The 21,985-nt window shown below is 40.3% G+C and overlaps 1 protein-coding gene across 1 annotated transcript in view; it reads left to right on the top strand.

Moving 5' to 3' along the window:
- The window catches only part of LOC136857065 (serine-rich adhesin for platelets), a 309,079-nt gene that overhangs the window by 247,824 nt on the left and 39,270 nt on the right, over positions 1-21,985 (top strand). Inside the window, exon 4 of the mRNA XM_067135436.2 lies at positions 21,369-21,521. Coding sequence (XP_066991537.2) covers positions 21,397-21,521 — 125 coding nt within the window. The 5' untranslated portion in view covers positions 21,369-21,396. The remainder of the gene's footprint in view (positions 1-21,368; positions 21,522-21,985) is intronic.

A 21,985-nucleotide genomic window follows, 5' to 3' on the forward strand; every position in this document is an offset into this window, starting at 1 on the left:
TAACGACATGAGTACCTTCAAATACCTCCGGACTGACCCAGGATCGAACCTACCAAGTTGGAATCAGAAGGCCAGCGCTCTACTCAGCAATTACGATTTCATTTATATAAATAAAATATGAGGGTAATCCAATAAATAGGGTTATAAAAAACCTCTGATTGCCTTAATTTGCGTAACTTATACGCACATGCAATACATAACATTGATTGGTGCATAATATTTTTACGCAATATATGCACTACTGCAGGTATATATATATCTACCTCTAAGTCCCGTTTCTTGATACTGAGTCGGGGTTGAGAGCCGGGATGAGTAGCTCAGATGGTTGAGGCGCTGTCCTTCTGAACCGAACTTGATAAGTTCGATCATGGCTCAGTCTGGTGATATTTGAAAGTGCTCAGATACGTCAGCCTCGTGTTAGTAGATTTACTGGCACGTAAAAGAACTCCTGCGGAACTAAATCCGGCACCTCGGCGTCTCCGAAAACCGTAAAAGTATTTAGGGAGACATTATTATTATTTATTATTCAGGGATGAGATTATATTTTATGGCAAGTTATTAGGGCTGGATGCTCTTCCTGACGCCAATCTCAGTTGAGGAACTAATGAAGATGAAATGAATGATAGTGAATGAAACTGGATAAGAAGGTGGAAGGAATTGGCTGTGGCCTATGAATAGGAACTGCTCCGGTATTTGCCTGGAAGCGAAAATGGGAAACCACAGAAAACTATTCGCAGGTCGGCTGACGGTGGGGTTTGAACCTATTCGTCTCCCGAAAGCAGAACGTTGTTCCATAGCCGTAGCCCGTTAACACGCGTGGCCGCTCTGCTCGGTAATAACAATTTGTTAGTTCACATTTTCTTAAGTATCTGGGGTGATTAAGCCTAGTTTTACGACAGGCTGCCCTATATGGAGGGATATATTCACTATTTCACGTTTCTGTGGCGATTGCCAGTGTGATATTTTTATGTAGATAAGGATGTGTATTACGACGATTACAAACGCCCTACTCCCGAGAAATAGGATTTTACCAATCACGGCTGAAATCTCCGGCCCAGCCCGGAGGCAAAATCGAGTCCCTGGGAACCGAAGGCCACTACGCTGACCGTTCAGTTAAGGTGCCACACAAGAATAAATCAAAAGCGGGATCCATAATAAGTTGTGTACGAAATTTAATTACATTAGTGAGATGAGAATATACTACGAAATAGAAAAAATGGGCCGAAGCTGTTTCGATGCCATGGCACAGGACTTTCGAGCGTAGAATACGTCATATCTTTCAAACAATCATTTTCACCTGTAAGAGGTAAAGACTGGATAAGCTTTAATGCTATGTCTTGTAAATAGGCATGCAAATAATGAAATTTCTCAAGCCTAGGCACAGATGTATTGTCATAGACAACCGATTGAAACAGATTAAAGAAAGCTTCCTATTTCTCTTCTTCACCTATGAAAAGTGTCAGTTCAATTTTAGGAAGAAGTGCCCTAGAAGATGGTTCTTCAGTTATTTGAAGATTAAATCCCAGTCAAAAATAATTAAGTCTAAATATATTAATAATATTGTCCAGATAGATAATCTAGTTAGAGCCACCAATAACACTTTTTGTTAGCAATCTGAAAAATAAGAGCTTCAGTTTATTCTGGCCTGTGCTCATGAGCCAGATGCAAAACAAACAAAAAAGGCTACAATAGTACGAGTATATAGAAATAGCAATAAATAAAGTTTCGTATTTATTATTCTCTGAAGGCAACCGTTACTGCACTGCTATGAGTGATTAAGATTATGAGGAAGCTATAGATGATGTTGATAGATGTTTAATTACAAGAACCGGTTCAAATCTTCACGTTCACTCACCTCGTGGTCATATATACTTGCAGCCAGTTCCTGCTTTCTCGACCACCAAGACCGTACCTATTGTAGGGGATATGGTGTAGTGTGTTGCACCAAGAAAGGAGTAAGTTCCTCCATTAATAACTCCTGAAGCACTAATGTACGGTTAGCCCCTGCACGGAGAATTATGACATTTTTTATATAGACTTCCCTAAAGAATGTGACTGGATGAGTCGACCTCCAGACTCACTGCGGATTTTTCTCTGGAGCGATGACTTATTTTTATGCTATAGTGTGAGCTTGAATCCGGGAGATAGTGGGTTCGAACCACACTGTCGGCAGCCCTGAAGATGGTTTTCCGTCGTTTCCAATGTTCATACCAGGCAAATACTGGGGATGAACCTTAATAAAGGCCACGGCCACTTCCTTTCCATTCCTAGCCCTTTCTTATCCTATCGTCGCCATAAGACCTGTGTCGGCGCGACGTAAAGAAAATTGTAGAAAAAACTTATAAGACGGTATTTTCTTCCTAAGAACATGACTTAATCTCTTCAAACGCAAGAGCGAACGCAGGGAAACATATATATATATATAACTTTCTTTCCCCGCACATAATCATATAAATAACACAAATTCATCACTGCAAGGGTATTAATTTCACAGGACTGACGTGATAGATGCTGGGCACACTGTATTTATGGTACGCCAATGTTTATATCGGATTAAAATATTTTGGAATATAATGTTGAATCACTAGTGTAATGAATACAGTCGTCGAGCAGGAGTAAGAATAATCGTTTGTATGTCACAACAACCAAAAGGTATTAAAATATAAACTTACGCGGAAACATCTTGTGGTTATCCACGATTTTCTCATTCTAATTCCGTGTGGCTATTGCGAGCCTGATGCGGTCCATGTAAGGCAGACCATCCGATGTGGGTGGTCATCACCTGACATGTATGAGAAACAGCGTGTTGTTACAGTGGATAATAGTGTTGCGTGAGGTGTATGAGTTACAGGGGTGATGGAGACAGTGCAAACACCCAGTTCTCGAGCCAATAGAATTAACCATTTAATATTAAAGTCCTTGACCCAGCCGGAAAATGAATCCAGACTAACTATGAACCAAATGGTACTACGCTGACCATTCAGCCAAGGATTCGGACACCACAATCTTGACATTATTGAATATTTCCCTCTGGCATGGTCTTGTTCTGGTGTGAGCTGCCATTGTGTATATTTCATGAATTCAGGGGTTCACAAATATTTCCCTATGGTTACAATTCACGTAACGTAGGCAATGACTGACCAAATAATTATGAATTTGGTATCTACGGTCTGAAGAGGTGAAGTTCTGTAATCGCGGCCTTTTAGAAGATACTCGTCTTGGGTGTTCTGCGAAACAGTTCCTGACAACTGTGAACTTCCAAGAGACTGGCTTGCGATTACTAAAGCATTATTGTAAATTGGCAATAATAATAATAATAATAATAATAATAATAATAATAATAATAATAATAATATCCACAAATAACACACAGGTTAAACTTTCTGACTCCTTGTAAAATCGGTTACAGGAACCTTTATATACTCAACATGAAAAGGTGATGGTAACACACAATAAGTGCTTCTGAAACTTTCAGAAAACTTCTTAACACTAAATCAATTCTGCATGGTTTTAAAGACGTTAGTTTCTGGCATTCGCTTTGAACTTTCAGGTAACTATTCTGGATTACGAAGCAATAGATCTGTACTAAATGTGTTCAGATCCAGAATATCGTGGATAATTTCTCGCCAAGGAGGCTTACGATTCATTCCCTATCAATGCAGGCGATATTATTCATGTCGCTATGGTTTGTTTTCTACGTTAAGCTGTAGGGCCTGTAATAACACATTTAAAGCTTCAAAGTACCGCAAACTTGTTCGCTGAGTTTATGTGCATTTCTAGAACTAGTTGTGCGAATAAGTTTTCTTAGAAGACATTTCCTTACTCCCTACATTTCCACAACCTCTTTACCCTGATTGGCTGGGTAGTGCAAATGGTTAGGTATTCTCCATGTGTGCTCCAAATAGTGGGACTGAGTACTCACACTAGATTGGTTTTTCAAGAGTGAAGTGTGACAAACCCGCTTAGATTTACTGATACGTTGAAGGACCTCTTTTCAAAACGAACTATCGGCATTCCGCTGTCCTCTGGCCTTCAGAGTCCAACTTGACAGGTTCGATCCTGGCTCAGTCCGGTGATATTTGAAGTAGAAATACGTCATTCTCGTGTCGTTGGAATTACTGGCTTGTTAAAGAATTCCTGCGGGATGAAATTCCGGCACCTCGGCGTCTCTGAAATCCGTAAAAGTATTTAGTGGGGGCGTTATCATCATCATTATTATTATTATTATTATTATTATTATTATTATTACAAGGCGTAACTAGCTGCTTGCTTTGCGCCTTGATATCCGATGTTGGAATCCTGGTGGGTACCGGGTTGGAATTTTGATCTGAAAAATGCACAGTGTCAAGAAGAGGATCTTTTCTAAAAAACCTTCGGTGAAACCCCAAAATGAATCAGAGTGACCGCAGCGACCCTAATAACAAGTGGAATAAGCTAAAGAAAGATTAGTAGTAGTATTCGTTTCCTTGGCTGAAAGGTCATCGTTAGTGGTCTTCTGTTCAGAGAGCGTCAGGTTCGATTCTAGGCCGGGTCGAAGATTATTGCCGCGTCTCGTTAATTTTTCTAACTAGGGGATTGGGTGTTGGTTTTCGCCTGAATATACACCCTTCTTCCTTTGCACACAATATAGTATACTAAGAGCCATCACCAGGGACACGAAATAGTTGGATACATCCCTTCCCACAGGATTGGCGTCAGGAAGGGAATCCAACCGTATGACTGGGCCAAGTCATGAGGCACAGATCACATCAACGACCCAGTCAGGGTGTGTGAAAAGCGGTGGAGAAATAATGTAGGCTATTACTCTTTTTCTGTTAATAATATCATCATCATTACCATCATCATCATCATCATCATCATCAATGCGAATGATGACAGACTGTAATATATCATGGTCTATAGTTCGGTTGTTGCCGGAGAGCGATGGTCAGTGTGGAAGCTGCAAGGAAGTAGACTAGGTCACTGGTTCCCGTTATCCTGGCTCTACAGACGTCCAGCCCAGGTGTAGGAGGGCGAAAGTGCACCTCGCAAGGCACCCATCTTCTGTGATGAATCACATTTCTCTGGAACTTTCCTTGCCAAGGAAATTATGAGTTATTTTAGTTTTCAATCTTAGAATATTTTCCTACCATAGCGGATATTCTCAGAGCTTACCTGGGGAGTTGTATGGGTAGTTCAATTCGATAGTAAGTAGTAGTACAGTACTTGGTAAACTACCGCACCTTGGCCGTACGAGTATAAAGCCAACAGCTTCACTGCACTAACCTAACTCCTCGCAGTTAGAAGTGTAAAAAGTAATCATGATTATTAGGAGTGGTATTTATTTAATGTCCCTCCAATTTATGTTTGCCTGGTTGTACGTTTTACCGTATTCTTACGGTTTTTTTTAACTGTTAATTTAGTCTTACAATTTTTATGTCCCCGTACAATACTTTCTTCCTTTAAAAAAAAGTAGATTTGGCACTGGCTTTAAGTAGAACTCATAACAATTCTTAATATAAGAAAAATACACATTATTTTGATTATTATCTTTGTTATTATTGACTCAGTTTTGCAAGTTTGGATTGCGACAATAAATTGTTGTCGAGTGTATTCGCAGATTCAGAAACAGGTGTAAAATTTTCCTGTGGCAAGACGAAGGCAGAAATATTAGTGAAAAACATATTAGCATTTAAAGTACCAGTGATTACGTTAATATCCTGAAATCCCCTGAAAGTATCAAGGGGGCTGATATTAGGAACAGGTGTTCACCTGAATTCTTCTTCTTCTTCTTCTTGCGTTCCGGCCTTCTAAGGACCACCTTACAATTTCAATTCTTCCTCCTTAGTTCTTTCCTTTTCTTCCAGTATTCTTTCATTGTTTCACTGTGCTTCTTTTTCCTGTCTTCAGTCCACTTTTTGCCTGTTTTCATTTCCCTCCTCCCTTGGAATCCTTCCATTTGTAAGACTTTATTTCTAAAAATCTTTCTTTCCAATAATTCTTCTTCTCGTATGTTGTTCCTTTCCAGGTCTTTCTTGACTTCTTGAATCCAGATGGTAGTTGATTTCTTTTCCCAAATGTACTTGAAGATTCGTTTAGTTAGTCTATTGTCATCCATTCTGTAAATGTGTCCAAGAAATAGCTATCCTCCTTTTTCTTATGGTTTCTGATTCACCAGAACGCATAAAATCATGTTTTTCTTTGCTATTTGTTTTACGTCGCACCGACACAGATAGGTCTTTGGTGACGATGGGATAATAAAGGTCTAGGAAGTGGAAGGAAGCGGCCTTGGCCTTAATTAAGGTACAGCCCCGGCTTTTGCCTGGTGTGAAAATGGGAAACCACGGAAAACCATCTTCAGGGCTGCCGACAGTGGGGCTTGAAGCCACTATCTCCCGATTACTGGATACTGGCCGCACTTAAGCGACTGCAGCTATCGAGCTCGGTGAACTCATAAAATCAGAACTTCAAATTGTAATAAATTTCGGCAAGCACTGCAAACAGTTCTCCTAACTTACATAAAATTAAATCAGTTTCAAAATACCAACGTGCTACGAAGCAATAGGTTTTGATCGAAGATGGCATTTAATAAATATTTTGAAGGCATGCGTAGTTCAAAAATATATCAGTGAAAAATCTTCCTTTCCAATTTATACAGACTTAAAGAGACGCCAGTAAGTGTCGGAACTTTTACTGCTAGAGTCCTTTAGTATTATTTTATTTACCACAATTCTGAACAGAAATATAGAAACCCAATGAAAAAGGGTGAGCCGTATAAGCGGGTACACTTTTCTGATATAATGTTTGTTGTGGGTGTCAACAAGGTTTGTATTTACATAATAGGTGAATTACATTGTGATCATAATTAAAATTTAATGTGATAAAATACTAAATCTGAGGAACATAACACCATGCGCTTATTCTATTTTTGAGGGATTATGCATAACGAATTATAATCATTATAAAATATCAAACCCACTTCTTATTAACAATGCTGATGTAGTTATTTTATTATTATTATTATTAATTATATACAGTCGTATCAGCACACACTTTGTTAAAACATAACCGGTTTTCGCACACTAAGGTCCATCATCAGTGTTGTTATTATTAAAATTTAATTCCACATGAGTGTGTCGTCAACGTTCAGCTGAACGTTTGCCAGTACTCGACCAACAGCCTGAGTACGAGGAAAATCCAGCCCTTCCTATGTTGAAGTCAACAGGGCTACATTTTAAACTCATTTTAACCAATTTTGACGACACACTCATGTGGAATTAAATTTAAATTTTAACACTGATGATGGACCTTAGTGTCCGAAAACCGGTTATGTTTTAATACAGTGTTGCTGATACGACTGTATATAATTAATAATAATAATAATAAAAGGACCATGCATATGTTACAACTTGTATAATATTCACAATACGTACATGGTTTACAAAATATAAAAATGCTATGCAAAATATGCATTTATACGTAATTTCCCACAGATCACTCATTTCCTCTATCGGCAGTTAGCTAATCACCCATTCATTCAATCGTTCGTGTGCTCATTTACGATAGAGTACTGTACGTTACAATTCAATGTGTATGTTTTACAACCCATTGATGTGTATTTAGGCAATCGCCATTATGTGTATAATTTTATTATGATGTCTTATGTCAACCAATCGGGATGTATGTAGGCAACCCTAATGATGATTGTTATTAGATTCCCCTTGACTTGATATGCAACAAGAACTGATGATGACTCCAAGCGAGTCGAAACCGGTCTTCGCTTAATAAATATAATATATTTTACAAAGTGTTCAGTAGTGGAACATCCCTCAAACTCTATTATATTAGTTATACGTCAAATTCATAACCTGTGATATGACTGTACCAGTCTGTGATTCACTCATTCCTCCACACATTCACGAACATATGCAGGGGTTCCTTTAAATAGCATTTTTCCTTGGTTGGTGCACGCATTTCAGTGGGATTGGCAGACTGATATGTAATAGCAAATTCTGGCTGGGTGAGGAAAGCAACGGGAAACTAGATCACTCCTCATTTCCCTAGTACGCCTCTTCTGTGATGCCTAGGCCATTTATGACAGCTGATGGTGGAGCTGTGGAGGATCCAACCAGCCTTAGGGCTTACGATTGAACATACATAAATAAACAACTGTAATTTTAGAAGACGCAAGTTATGGAAGCTAAGGACTTACTTGAACACCCTCAATGGCTGCCACCTCAGCAGGGATCGAAATCGCCATTTTGGAAAAAGACGATGTTGAACCGACTGTGTCACTTACGTCTGTCGGGATGAGCTGCTCAGGCGGTAGATTGCTGGCTGATCCCAAGCTGATAGGTTCCCCCCACAGCTCACTGCGGTGGTACTTGAAGCCATCCTCGCGTCGGTTAATTTAATGGAACCGTACAAGTAATCAGTGGGGTGTAATACTTTTTTTTTTTTTTTGCTTCACGTCGCACCGACACAGATAGGTCTTATGGCGACGATGGGACAGGAATGGTTTAGGAGTGGGAAGGAAGCGGCCGTGGCCTTAATTAAGGTACAGCCCCAGCATTTGCCTGGTGTGAAAATGGGAAACCACGGAAAACCATCTTCAGGGCTGCCGACAGTGGGATTCGAACCTACTATATCCCGAATACTGGATACTGGCCGCACTTAAGGGACTGCAGCTATCGAGCTCGGTGGGTGTAATACTAATAGCATGAATCTTTTTCCTCTTCTTTAGCTGGATTAGTCCCATTTGGTGGGGTTGCTGATACGGATTTTCCTCTTCCAATCTTGTACCATCTCTTACACAAGCACACATACTTTCATGCTATTTTAAATGCTATCGATCCATCATCTTCTGAGACGCCCTCTACTCCTCTTTCCCGCCAGCAGCATGTATAGCATTTAAAATACTCAGACTGTCATTCGATCGGGTCAGGAATGGAATGAATCGGCGAGGATAGGAATTGTGCCGGCTGCCGAAGCCTGTCGCACTCCTCTGCGAGTAATGATTACTGACTGAAAGATGAAATTATATTGGAGAGTGTTGCTGGAATGAAAGATGACAGGGAAACCGGAGTACCCAGAGAAAATCCTGCCCCATCTCCGCTTTGTAAATCACAAATCTCATTTGGCATAATCGGGATTTGAAACACGGAACGCAGCGGTGAGAGACCGGCAAGCTCATTTCTAGAATTATCCTTCCTGTAGGTATATTTCCGGCCCCTTCTCTTGACGTGCCAGTACCATCTGAGTCCAGCTTCCCGAATTCTTTAGACACTTGCATTAGGCGGACTGAGTGGCTCGACGGTTCAGGCGCTGGCCTTCTCAACTCAACTTGACAGGTTCGATCCTGGCTCAGCCTGGTGGTATTTGAAGGTGCTCAAATGCGTCAACCATGTGTCGGTAGATTTACTCGTGCGTAAAGGAACTCATAGGGGGGAAAATTCCGTTGTCTCCGAAAACCGTAAAAGTAGTTGGTGTGACGTAAATCCATTATTATTATTATTATTATTATTATTATTATTATTATTATTATTATTATTATTATTATTATTATTATTACGGAAATTATCGTGGAACAGAGAGGTGTAAGAAGGTGCCGGGGTGAATAGGCGGACAAGGAAATGACCAGAGCATAAATTAAAGCACTAAATCTAGACATTTTATTTCTTTCCTTCTTTGTTTTTTGATTTTAAAATGTGATTGATAGAAGGTTTGGAACAAACAACAAAGGCGAACTGTAAGTCCAAGAATCAGATACAATAACAAGATAATATATAAGGTATGAGCATTACTATGTGGTCAAAAGTATCCGGACACCTCCAAAAACATACGCTTTTCCTCTTAGGTGCATTGTGCTGCCACCTACTACCAGGTACACCATAGCAGTGACCTCTGTAGTCATTAGACATCGTGAGAGACCAGAATGGGACGCTCTGCGGATCTCACGGACTTTGAACGTGGTCAGGTGATTGGGTGTCACTTGTGTCAGAAGTCTGTACGCGAGATTTCCACATTCCTAAACATCCCTAGGTCCACTGTTTCTGATGTGGTAGTGAAGTGGAAAAGTGAAGGGACACGTAGAGCACTAAAGCATACAGGCCGACCTCGTCTGTGGACTGACAGAGACCGCCGACAGTTGAAGAGAGTCGTCAAGTGTATTAGGCAGGCATCTATCCAGACCATCACACAGGAATTCCAAACTGCATCAGGATCGACTCCAAATACTATGACAGTTCGGCGGGAGGTGAGGAATCTTGGATTTCATGGTCGAGCGGCTGCCCATAAGCCACACATCACGCAGGACAATGCCCAACGACGCCTCGCTTGGTGTAAGGAGCGTAAACATTGGACGATTGAACAGTGGAAAAACGTTGTATGGAGTAACGAATCACGGTACACAGTGTGGCGATCCGATGCCAGGGTGTGGGTATGGTGAGTGCCCGGTGAACGTCATCTGCCAGCGTGTGTAGTGCCAACAGTAAAATTCGGAGGCGGTGGTGTTATGGTGTGGTCGTGCTTTTCATGGAGGGGGCTTGCACCCCTTGTTGTTTTGCGTGTCACTATCACAGTACGGGCCTACATTGATATTTTAAGCACCTTCCTGCTTCCCACTGTTGAAGAGCTCTTCGGGAATGGCGATTGCATCTTTCAACACGGTCGAGGACCTGTTCATAATGCACGGCCTGTGGCAGAGTGATGACATGACAATAACATCCCTGTCATGGACTGGCCTCCACAGAGTTCCGACCTGAATCCTATCGAACACCTTTGGAATGTTTTGGAACGCCGACTTCGTGCCAGGGCTCACCGACCGACATCGCTACCTCTCCTCAGTGCAGCACTCCGTAAAGAATGGGCTGCCATTCCCCAAGCAACCTTCCGGCACCTGATTGAACGTATGCCTGCGAGAGTGGAAACTGTCATCAAAGTTAAGGGTGGGCCAACAGAATATTGAATTCCAGCATTACCGATGGAGGGCGCCACGAACTTGTACGTCATGTTCAGCCAGGTGTCCGGATACTTTTTATCAGGCACACATGTTTGCTCCACTAATTTACATCCTAGTTGACTGAGCTCCAAAACTTACTACAGTCCAGCCTCTCAGAGGCAAAAGATTCTTACAAAATTACTGACTTTGCAGTCACTTCTACTCAACAGTCTTTTACACACTCGTCTATCAATAATGAGTGCCCATACTAAATGGCCTTATTGTAAAAATAAAAGGTTTAACATGATCGACCATGAACAAAGGCTAGGAGGCTGAACACTTGCACTCTCTTTAGAAAAACTCTTAAAACCCTAAATAGGCTTGTGGCCCGAAGGGGTGACCAAACGAGAAAAATTGAACGCCAAAATAGTGTTAACAATTTAGAGTTTTAGAAAATTTTAGTCACCCCAAACCAAGTTGAGTGGGAATGAACAGAGGATGATCATTCTTTGTTCCCTTAATTTACATGTTTCCCACAAGGGATTTGCACAAAATCCTCAGACTTGCCGAACATTTATATTTAAAACCTTAAATCAGGATTTTAAATAAAATTCAAGGAATTTAAAACCTTTCCCTCGAGCTATCTGCCTGGAGATATCACATATTAAGACATTTCTGCCATTACCTTGAGTTGTTAGGCCTTCCGAACGCCGTCCTGCAGCCCCTGCCTCCGAATAACTCGCCGCACTCTCTAGACCAGAGCGATGAAGATGACAATACGGCCCTAAAGAGCCCAGCTTTTATAGCATTTCCGAGGGGAAGTTTCCAGAACTCTTTTCAGATAGGCAGGATGTCTGTGCACACCCCCAATTTTAATTGGCTAGAGAAATATACACACAATTCTTGATTGGTTAATAACTAAGGAAGAAGTAAGCCGTAGGAGTGTTGACAACTTTAACACATGAACAAAACAATCTTCACGAACTTAAGGTTTGCTACCTTCAAGAAACTGAAATTCCCTTAAGAATTAATTCTCCTTAATCTCGGCAGAGGGGACACCTAGGCCGATGGTAGAGACACCTAATGGTTGAAGGTCCAAGTATATTTTATTACATTAGTTCAAGATTCATAGCACATATGGCCTTCTAGAAGGCGCGCAGTTCAACGGGACGGAGAAGATGAGACTACCTCCGGCACAATTATTATTATTATTATTATTATTATTATTATTATTATTATTATTATTATTATTATTATTATTATTATTATACTTGAATTTTTCAGCTTTTCACTTACTGCCGCGTTTCCTACTTTATCCAGCCTTGTATGTGCCGCTTCAAGCCTCAGTATTTTCATCTCTGATACATTCAGTTTGTCAAGCCTATTGTGTTGTCATTTGTTAGATTTCTGGTCCGTAAGTCATAGCTGTTTCGACTGCTGTCTTGTGAATCTTCCCCTTCAAAAACTATGGCATTTTTCTGTGTACTAAAACACTTAAAATATTATTATTATTATTATTATTATTATTATTATTATTATTATTATTATTATTATTATTATTATTATTATTATTATTATTATTATTATTATCGTTAAACAGAGTACAGTGATATCTGTAATTGACGTTCAGTATTTTCAGATGATAGGAGCTTGTATTGAACGAGAGAATTTGGGCGTCAGGCGAAACTCGCGATTTATAGACAACAGAGCTGAATTCGAGTTAACTCGTGGATAACGCAGTCGAGGGCTTATAATAATTCCGAGCTAACTGGGGCACGTAATGGAAAGGGTTAATTCGAAATACGAAAAGTGTATGCAGCCGCGGTCCATATTACGGGAACCACAATGACATACACCTGTGATTTAAGTGGAGATTGGGTTGTCAAGCCGATGATCTTCTCAACTGCGCTGCCTGAGAGCTTATATATCGACTTCCTATAACTCATAACACAACCTGGAATGGAACCTGAACCAAATGGGCGTCGAACTCGTCTGCTAACCGGTATATTGGGGCGATCGAGCTGATGTGTAATTGTGTGCTAGCTGTAACTTACTTTTATTTTCTGGATGTGAAGCAGGTGTAATGTGACCTGCAGACCGTACGGTTATTGACCAGACTCGCCACAATATGGGTCACTGGTACAGGAGCTAACTGTATCTCAGTAGGATGCTGTTCGCACGGCTACAGTCCGAGACATGAATTTTACTTTCTTACATAACTGTTCACTTGTAGAATATGAAAGCTATAACAATGTAGTAGAGGAGTTTCCGTGAGCATCTAGAGGAAAGTCTCCTCAACCTTTAAAGGAAGATTATCTTCTTTTATCTTCATCCGCCACTCTACCCCACCGGGGAGCGAACTGTTCTACATGTGGACTCGGCTCCTTTTTACGACTGGATGCCCTTCCTGACGCCAAACCTAAGTAGAAGGATGCATTCGGTAATTCGTGATGTTTTGTTATCGTTGGTAGTGCAGTGTGTTGTGTGTATACGAAAATAGCACAATAATATTCCTTTTTACACCCCTCTCCAGCCAACAGCATGTGGCATCTCATCCAAATGTTGACCATACCTAACGCTGCATAATTTCAGAATTCTCGTCGAATCCGACGATTCAACATCGCTGTACCATTGTACCACCTACTGTATATTAGTTTTTATAAATTTGTCACTCTCTTCAGGGGGACTGATTCTGTCAGGTCGCATATCGAACAGTTAAGCTCATCGGTTTGTCTGATAACATTCAACACTCATCTCCTGAATGAATTATGTCACTGTTACGCCAGACATATCATTATTTTATTACGTACCTCCATATTGGGCGCACAATTTTACACCCACGTAATTTTACGTATCTAAATAACACATTGTAATGATCGTTTAATTTTGTTTTCACTGTTCACGCCAATGCTCTTGGACACAATTACGTATTGAAATCAACAAAGTAATGTGTTTTTTTCTTTTTACAATTGGCTTTACTTCGCACTGACACAGATAGGTCTCATTCCTTCATGGGATGGTAAAGGGCCAGGGTGGCCTTAATTAAGGTACATCCCCAGAATTTGCTTGATGTGAAAACGGAAAACCTAGGGCTGTCGACAATGGGGTTCGAACCCACTATCTCCTAGATGTAAGCTCACAGCTGCGCACTCCTAAACGCACGACCAACTTACTGGTTAAAAGTACTCCTTTAAACTCTACCTTACTGTCATTCAAAACTCTCGTCTACTCAAGCAGTTACTTAAATACCTTGGCGATGGTGGAGGTGGTGATTATGCTTTGAAGAGAAAGTACAAGTGAGAAAATCGAACGAAAAACGGAACAGGTCCGACTCTTCTAAGAATGAAGGTATCGGCAAAATAAAGCGAAGGGCCATAAAGGGCGTAAAAATGTAAAAATCGCTGGGACTCGCAAATCTAATACCATCGGAGTTAGAAGAGTACAAGAATTGACCAAAAGAGTTAGGAAAGGGAGGAACCTAGGCAAGGTAAATGGTTATAATAATAATAATAATAATAATAATAATAATAATAATAATAATAATAATAATAATAATAATAATAATAATAATAATACCCCCATGGCACTACAGCCCTCGAAGGGCCTTGGCCTACCAAGCGACCGCTGCTCAGCCCGAAGGCCTGCAGATTACTAGGTATCGTGTGGTCAGCACGACGAATCCTCTCGGCCGTTATTCTTGGCTTTCTAGACCGGGGCCGCTATCTCACCTTCAGATAGAGCGTCAATTCTAATCACGTAGGCTGAGTGGACCTCGAACCAGCCCTCAGGTCCAGGTAAAAATTCCTGACCTGGCCCGGAATCGAACCCGAGGCCTCCGGGTAAGAGGAAGGCACGCTATCCCTAGATCACGCGGCCGGCAATAATAATAATAATAATAATAATAATAATAATAATAATAATAATAATGTTTTACGTTCCACTAACTACTTTTACGGTTTTCGAAGACGCCGAGGTGCCAGAATTTAGTCCTGCAAGAGTCCTATAACGTGCCAGTAAATCTACCGACACGAGGTTGACCACCCGACTGAGCCAGGATCGAACCTGCCAAGCTGGGGTCAGAAGACCAGCGCGTCGACCGTCTGAGCCATTCAGCCCGGGTTGAAAACAATATCAGACTCAGCTAGCTGAGAGGCCCTAGGGTCTTCTTTCAGTCACCTCTTAGGACAGACAGGGGATACCTCCCGCATTTCTGTCGACCAACCTGTAGCCTCTGCTTTAGGAAGGCACAAGGCTGCCGAGTCTTATATGTCAAGTTCATGTCTAGCTACAACTTGAGAGCTACTCTTGAGCACGTCTTCCCGGAACGGCGGCTCACAGTCCTGAGGGAGCAATAACTACTTGTATTCTACTGCCCCACAAGGAATGTCAAAACAGGACCATTGTTTTTAACATTTGATCTCTCTCTGCCTTTAACTTCGTCATCTCGGGCTCAATTTTTCTCTTTCTCCGAACTTCTTAACGAGTTACTGAATATCTGAACGGATATTTCGTTTCAGCTTCGAAGTAATCCAATCTTCGACTTTTTCCCGCTGCTTTCCCCGGTTCATGAGCACAACATGTGTTACATATGTGGATTTGTCCCAGTTTTAGGGCCAGATGCCCTTTCCGACGCTAAGCCTGTGTAGAGGAATGTAATAAATATTGCACATTTCTGTGGTGGTTAGTAGTGTGGTGAGTTGTGAGTGTGTGAAGAGGCATGTATTGAGACAAAACACAGCCCAGTCTCCAAGTTAGACGAATTAACCAGACGCGGCTAAAATCCACAACCCGGCAAGAATTCGAACCAAGGGACCTCTGAACCGAAGGCAACTATGCTGATCATTCAGACAAGTATTTGGACTTACTAGGAATCGAAATTCTAATAATAATAATAATAATAATAATAATAATAATAATAATAATAATAATAATAATATATTATATTATATTATATTATATTATATTATATTATATTATATTATATTATATTATATTATATTATATTATATTATATTATATTATATTATTATTATTATTATTATTATTATTATTATTATTATTATTATTATTGTGTTATTTGTTTTACGTCTCACTAACTACTTCCAACGGTTTCTGAAGAGGCCGAGGTGCCACAATTTTGTCCCCAGGAGTTCTTTTACGTACTAGTAAATCTACCGACACGAGGCTGATGTACAGTATTTGAGCACCACCGGACTGAGCCAGGATCAAGCCTGCCAAGTTGGGGTCAGAAGTCCAGTGCCTCAATTGTCTGAGATACTCAGCCCTGAAATATCTATTTATTCCTATTTCTCTATATTACAGTCTTCTTTTTCCAATTGCTCTCCGACCCAGGTCAGGCATTTGCATTGTCAATGAGTGTCCGAGATCCTTTTGCTACAACTATTCTCCAAGTTCTTAGGTCGAGTCTTGCTACAACCTCCTCTGCTTCATTCCCCCATCTCGACTTCGGTCGTCCCTGCTTCCACTTTCTTCGCTGCTATTATCTAGCGAGAACAACGAGCCCTCTAGTTCTTGAACTGTTCGTAATATCAAATCGCATTTTGCACAGCAGTCAATCGCTTAGTCATTTACTTTCACTGCACCGTTTCTCGTGACTATTTTATGATCTTTGTAGTAATAGTCTGGCTTATCTCTAATTTCTGTTTATGGCTTTCAGTCTTAAGAACCATACAGCCAACTTCTTCTTCTTCTTCTTCTTCCACTGATATTCCCAAGCCTTTTGGGGATAGATGTAGATTTCGTCCTATTTTACTGCAGAATGGTCTTTCTGACGCATACCCTATGTGGAGGGATGTATTCTAAATTGCGTGTTTCTGTGGTGGTTGGTAGTGTGATGAATTGTGTGTATATGAAGAATAATGTGTTAGTACAACGCAAATAGTCTCCAAGTCAAAAGAATTAGCAAGAGGCAGTTAAAATCCCCAACCCGACCGGGAATCGAGCTCGGGACCCTCTGAACCGAAGAACTCGACGCTACCTACTGAGTCAACGAGACACAAAAGAGCCATACAAGCAGCAAAATACAGAAATGTAGAAATACATGAATTTTAGAAGAAGATTATTATAGTGTCGCTTTAGCTGAAAGATAGATCAACACAGGACGTAAAAAAATAAACATGTCTATGTGCTGTGCTAAGAGATTGTTCGAAACCACATTCAATGATATTGGCAGTTCAGATAATTAAGCCAGATTGCCTATAAGTAGCATGCAAATATGAAGAATATGCATCTGTCACGAATCTGCAATAAGCAGGATACGGTAATGGGAATTCTTGTGTGGAGAGCTTGTAAATTTTCTCAGAGGTTGTCCTGAGCAGGACAGTGTTCTCCTTGCTTTACGTCGCACCGACACAGATAGGACTTATGGCAGCGATGGGATACAAAACGGCTAGGTGTAGGAAGGAAGTGGCCGTGGCCTTAATTAAGGTACAGCCCAAGCATTTGCCTGGTTTGAAAATGAGAAACCACGGAAAACCATATTCAGGGCTACTGACAGTGGGGTTCGAACCCACTATCTCTGGACTGCAAGCTCACAGCTACGTGAGGTGTGGTATGTAGTGCAGGCAAATAGAATATGATAGAGGTCAGCAAGTTCGTCCTGTATGGTGAAGGAGTAATCCTCGCGATAGTACAGCATTATAACTCAACAATATGTTTTTAAAATATTAGGTACGCTGTATAGCTTACACGGTTGCGGGTGATTTTTTGGAGTGAACACATCTGAAGAAGGTTAAACTCTATTTACAATGCATTGAGTTTTTTGTTACTTACAGCGAAACTTCTTTTCCTTTTCTCAAAGTTATTGTAGAGGCTGCCTGGCCAAGGCGGTAAAGGCGTGCTCAGTTCACCCAGAAGGACGTGGGTTCTATTCCACGTCAGGTAGCCGAAAAATTTAAGAAACGATATTTTCACCTCCTGAGGTACATATGGCCCTAAGGTTCACACAGCCTACACCAACAATGAGTGCCAGGTTAATTCTGGGCGTAGAGCTAACCACTCTACACCACCAAGTGCCGAGGTTACAGATAGTGGAAACATTTACCTTTCGCCCCCTCCAAGTGCCTTGATGGCATGTACGGAGTTGACTGTGCTTTGCTTTGAAAAGTCATTGTACGGAAAGAAAATAAGAACATGGGCTTTACGTTATTAATACCCTCCGAAGTTCTTGGGTTAGAATCATGTTTAACTTATAAACAAGGCATTTATTTTACATAAAATCTTCTATATTCTCCTTGCGCAGTGCCTCAGTGGTCCTCTCTCGCGGCGTTGAATGAGATGATGACGGAAGGGCTTCATTAACCGACGCACCACTACTTAATTCATCGTCGCATAACTTTTAGCTGGATGGAGATTTCTTCGTGATTGTCTTCTGTATGGCTAATTTATCTTTACGGCGTGTAATTTAACTGGCTAGTGTTGATATAGAGCACAATAAATGTTGAACATATACAATGTTTACAGTCACTTATTCATATATTGTACCCGTATTTGGGAATATAACGAGAGCAGAATATTTCACATCGCACGACGCGATCACTCTCTACGATGGTCTGAAACGTATTGAACGCATTTCATCGACTTCTCAAAACACGAAGCCCCCACGGGGGAAGGGTTGTAAACATCGTGCTAAACTTATCATTTTGACATTTAGTTGAGGCTGTATCGGAATATGGTCTGTAGCACCTACAGCTTTCCAGAAAGAGCCTGTAACAGTCTGTGAAATGCAGGGTGATTTTCGTAACGGTATGTAGGCCTGCGGAACGAGACAAAATATTTACTACGACCTAACAGAACAAATGTTGTCTTCTGTAAGATATTTTGTCGGTGAGACGAATTATAGTTTGATCGTCTGATACGGTCATTCGTACTTCCTGCTGTGGCCAACATCATCACTAAAGCCCGGATTTTTATGCAGTAACAGAATAGATTGCAAAACTAATTTGATTAGTAGGTAGTGTCAGCCACCCGCACTTCAATAATGTAGCAAGAGTAACATAAATTATGGGGGTTCTGATGAGCAGCACCCCTACTGTTTATGCAAACCTCATAGCACAGTCGTTGTGAAGGTAGACAATACTTACTACTCGCTTCAGTAAGTTTTCATTCTAACCTATTAATGCATAAAAATCCGAGCTCTAGATCAGTGATCGTCTGGCTATCGTTTATCCATACGGTGTTGCAGATACAATGGCTGTTCTGGCTCTTAGAAATCTATTATTTGACAGATAATTAGCTTATTATTATTATTATTATTATTATTATTATTATTATTATTATTATTATTATTATTATTATTATTAAAATCCAATAGTCGTATCAGCAAACAGTGTTCAGTCCAAAACCGGTTTTCGGACATTAACTTCCATCATCAGTGATTAAAACTTACTTTATTTTGACCTGTATGGATCAGTATATTTTAAGTAATTTTAAATCACTGATGATGGACCTTAGTGTCCGAAAATCTGCTTTGAACTGAACACTTGAGTGCTGCAAATAATCAACTTCATGATCCGTATCGATGTGAAGCGTAATTTAACAAAGTGACAGTAATTATTGTTCCACCTTATCGATACAATATGTTGTGTGGCATAAATTAGTTCACAAATTTGTAGTAGTACATATTTCGTTGTATTATGGAAGGTCCCACACTTACAGCTGTCACGAGCCTTTATATTTTTCTACAAAGAAATACTACGAGTCTCATCAATTTTGAGATCTGCTAACGAGATTTTCAAGAACACAGTGCAGTAAGAAGACACATTTTTACCCCCGTATGTTATTGATCACGGTGCACAAGTGTATACAAAGACTTTTAGATCTTGAGAAGACCAGGTCTTTGCACATTAAATGCTTTTGACTAAACAAAGATATCTGTACCTGATGATGTTTATAATAAAACGAAACATGTACTACTACTAATTTGTAAACTTGCTTGAGGCACGCAACATATTGTATCGATAAGGTGGAAAAATAATTACTGTCAATTTGTTAAAGAACTCATGTGTGCTGATACGACTGTTTAATAATAATAATAATAATAATAATAATAATAATAATAATAATAATAATATAATAATAATTTCGTGTGGCTATTTCTAGCCGGGTGCAGCCCTTGTAAGGCAGACCCTCCGATAAGGGTGGGCGGCACCTGCCATATGTAGGTAACTGCGTGTTATTGTTGTGGAGGATAGTGTTATGCGTGGTGTGTGAGTTGCAGAGATGTTGGGGACAGCACAAACACCCAGCCCCGAGCCATTGGAATTAACCAATGAGGGTTAAAATCCCCGACCCGGCCGGGAATCGAACCCGGGACCCTCTGAACCGAAGGCCAGTACGCTGACCATTCAGCCAACGATTCGGACATAATAACAATAATAGTAATAATAATAATAATAACAATAATAATACAACTATCAGCACTGTTTTAACATAATGGCTTTGATATATTATGATGATTATAAATCAGATAATTAACTCTTGTAAGTTCACAGTCTCATTGCTGGAGGGAAAGGCAAACGTAGAGCTACGAATAGCATTGAGAGGTCGCCTGTTGAGGAAGACCACAAAATTTACCATGATATCGAAATCAAATCTCGAATGAAAAATGCAAGCCCCATCATCATTAAAATGATTCACCTTGTCTACAGCAGACCTAAGCCTTTACACTAAACTTCGTATGGTGAAATACTACGTTTACCTGGTATTACTACATATAATGATTTGAAGCTAGGATATTAACTCAAGTATCCGAGAACAAAACTGACGCATTTGAAATGTAGATCTACATAATACTATTCGTAATATCATGGGCTAATGATGTGACCACTGCCACAGTCTTACAGAGGATCGGTCACAACAAAACTGTTGAAGGGAGACCAGCGGCGGAAAATAGAATACTTCAGACATATAATGCACGATGAAGGGAACTATCGCATCCTCAGACAAGTGATGTAAAGGAAGATCTTTGGGAGAGGAGGTCCAGGACGTCATCTTATTTCATATTTGGAAAACTACCGTCAGTGGTTTGGGCTGACATCCGTGGAGTCCTCAACAGTCAGATCGCAAACATCCGGAAAGTAGTGGTCCTGTTGTAGACATGATCCTCTGAAGACTGTAATAATAATATTATTGATTTTACGTCCCAATAACTACTTTTACGGTTTTTGGAGACGCCGAAAAGCCGGAATTTTGTCCTGAATAAGTTATTTAACGTGCCAGTAAATATACCGACACGAGGCTGATGTATTTGAACGCATTCAAATACCTCCGGACTGAGCCAGGATTAAACTGGCTCAGAATGTCAGCGCTTTACCGTCCGAGCTACACAGCCCGACTCTGAAGACTGTCTTGAACTTTATTGTTTAATAAGCCTAAGATTTTGTAGGCCTCCTAGTAAGGTAATATTTCAAAATATGATATCTTGTTGCAGGTCCGGTGGTAGATTAATCTCGACGGCCATGGCCCCCTGCGGGCTGTTGCTACTGCTGCTGTGCGCCGTGAAAGCGTCACCCCTGCCTACTCTCCATACCCCGTCCTCAAGTGAAGTTGAATCCGAAGATTCTCGACGTGTTCTCGGATCAAGGTAATACAAACTCCAGTGTAGCGTATTTTCATGACTATGTTGTATTATGAGCTATAAATTATATATATAGTATTAAAAATGTCAATTTATTTCTTATATGTTGTATTACATTATTTCTTTCAAATCCTTGTAGTCTGTTCCCAATTCTGCCCCGTAATATTGCCAAATATTACGTAACTCAATACTTACATCGCGAGAGTACTTATTTATCAGTACAATTTCTCTTAATCTTCAGTCCCAATGATACCCTTTTGATACAACATATAATTTTGCACATTCAGATGACTAGAACAGTAAAATTCCTCTATACTCTATACATTATCTTTCGTTTTCTGTATATTCTGGTGAATATTACCTTGCTAACATTTTAAAATAAATTTATTTTCACTTTCCTATTCATTATTACTCTGGAATTCATATTTATTTTACTTGTTACATTCTACATGTCTGCTCTCAACATTTAC

This window comes from Anabrus simplex, chromosome 1 (genome assembly GCF_040414725.1).
Source record: "Anabrus simplex isolate iqAnaSimp1 chromosome 1, ASM4041472v1, whole genome shotgun sequence".
NCBI lineage: Eukaryota > Metazoa > Arthropoda > Insecta > Orthoptera > Tettigoniidae > Anabrus > Anabrus simplex.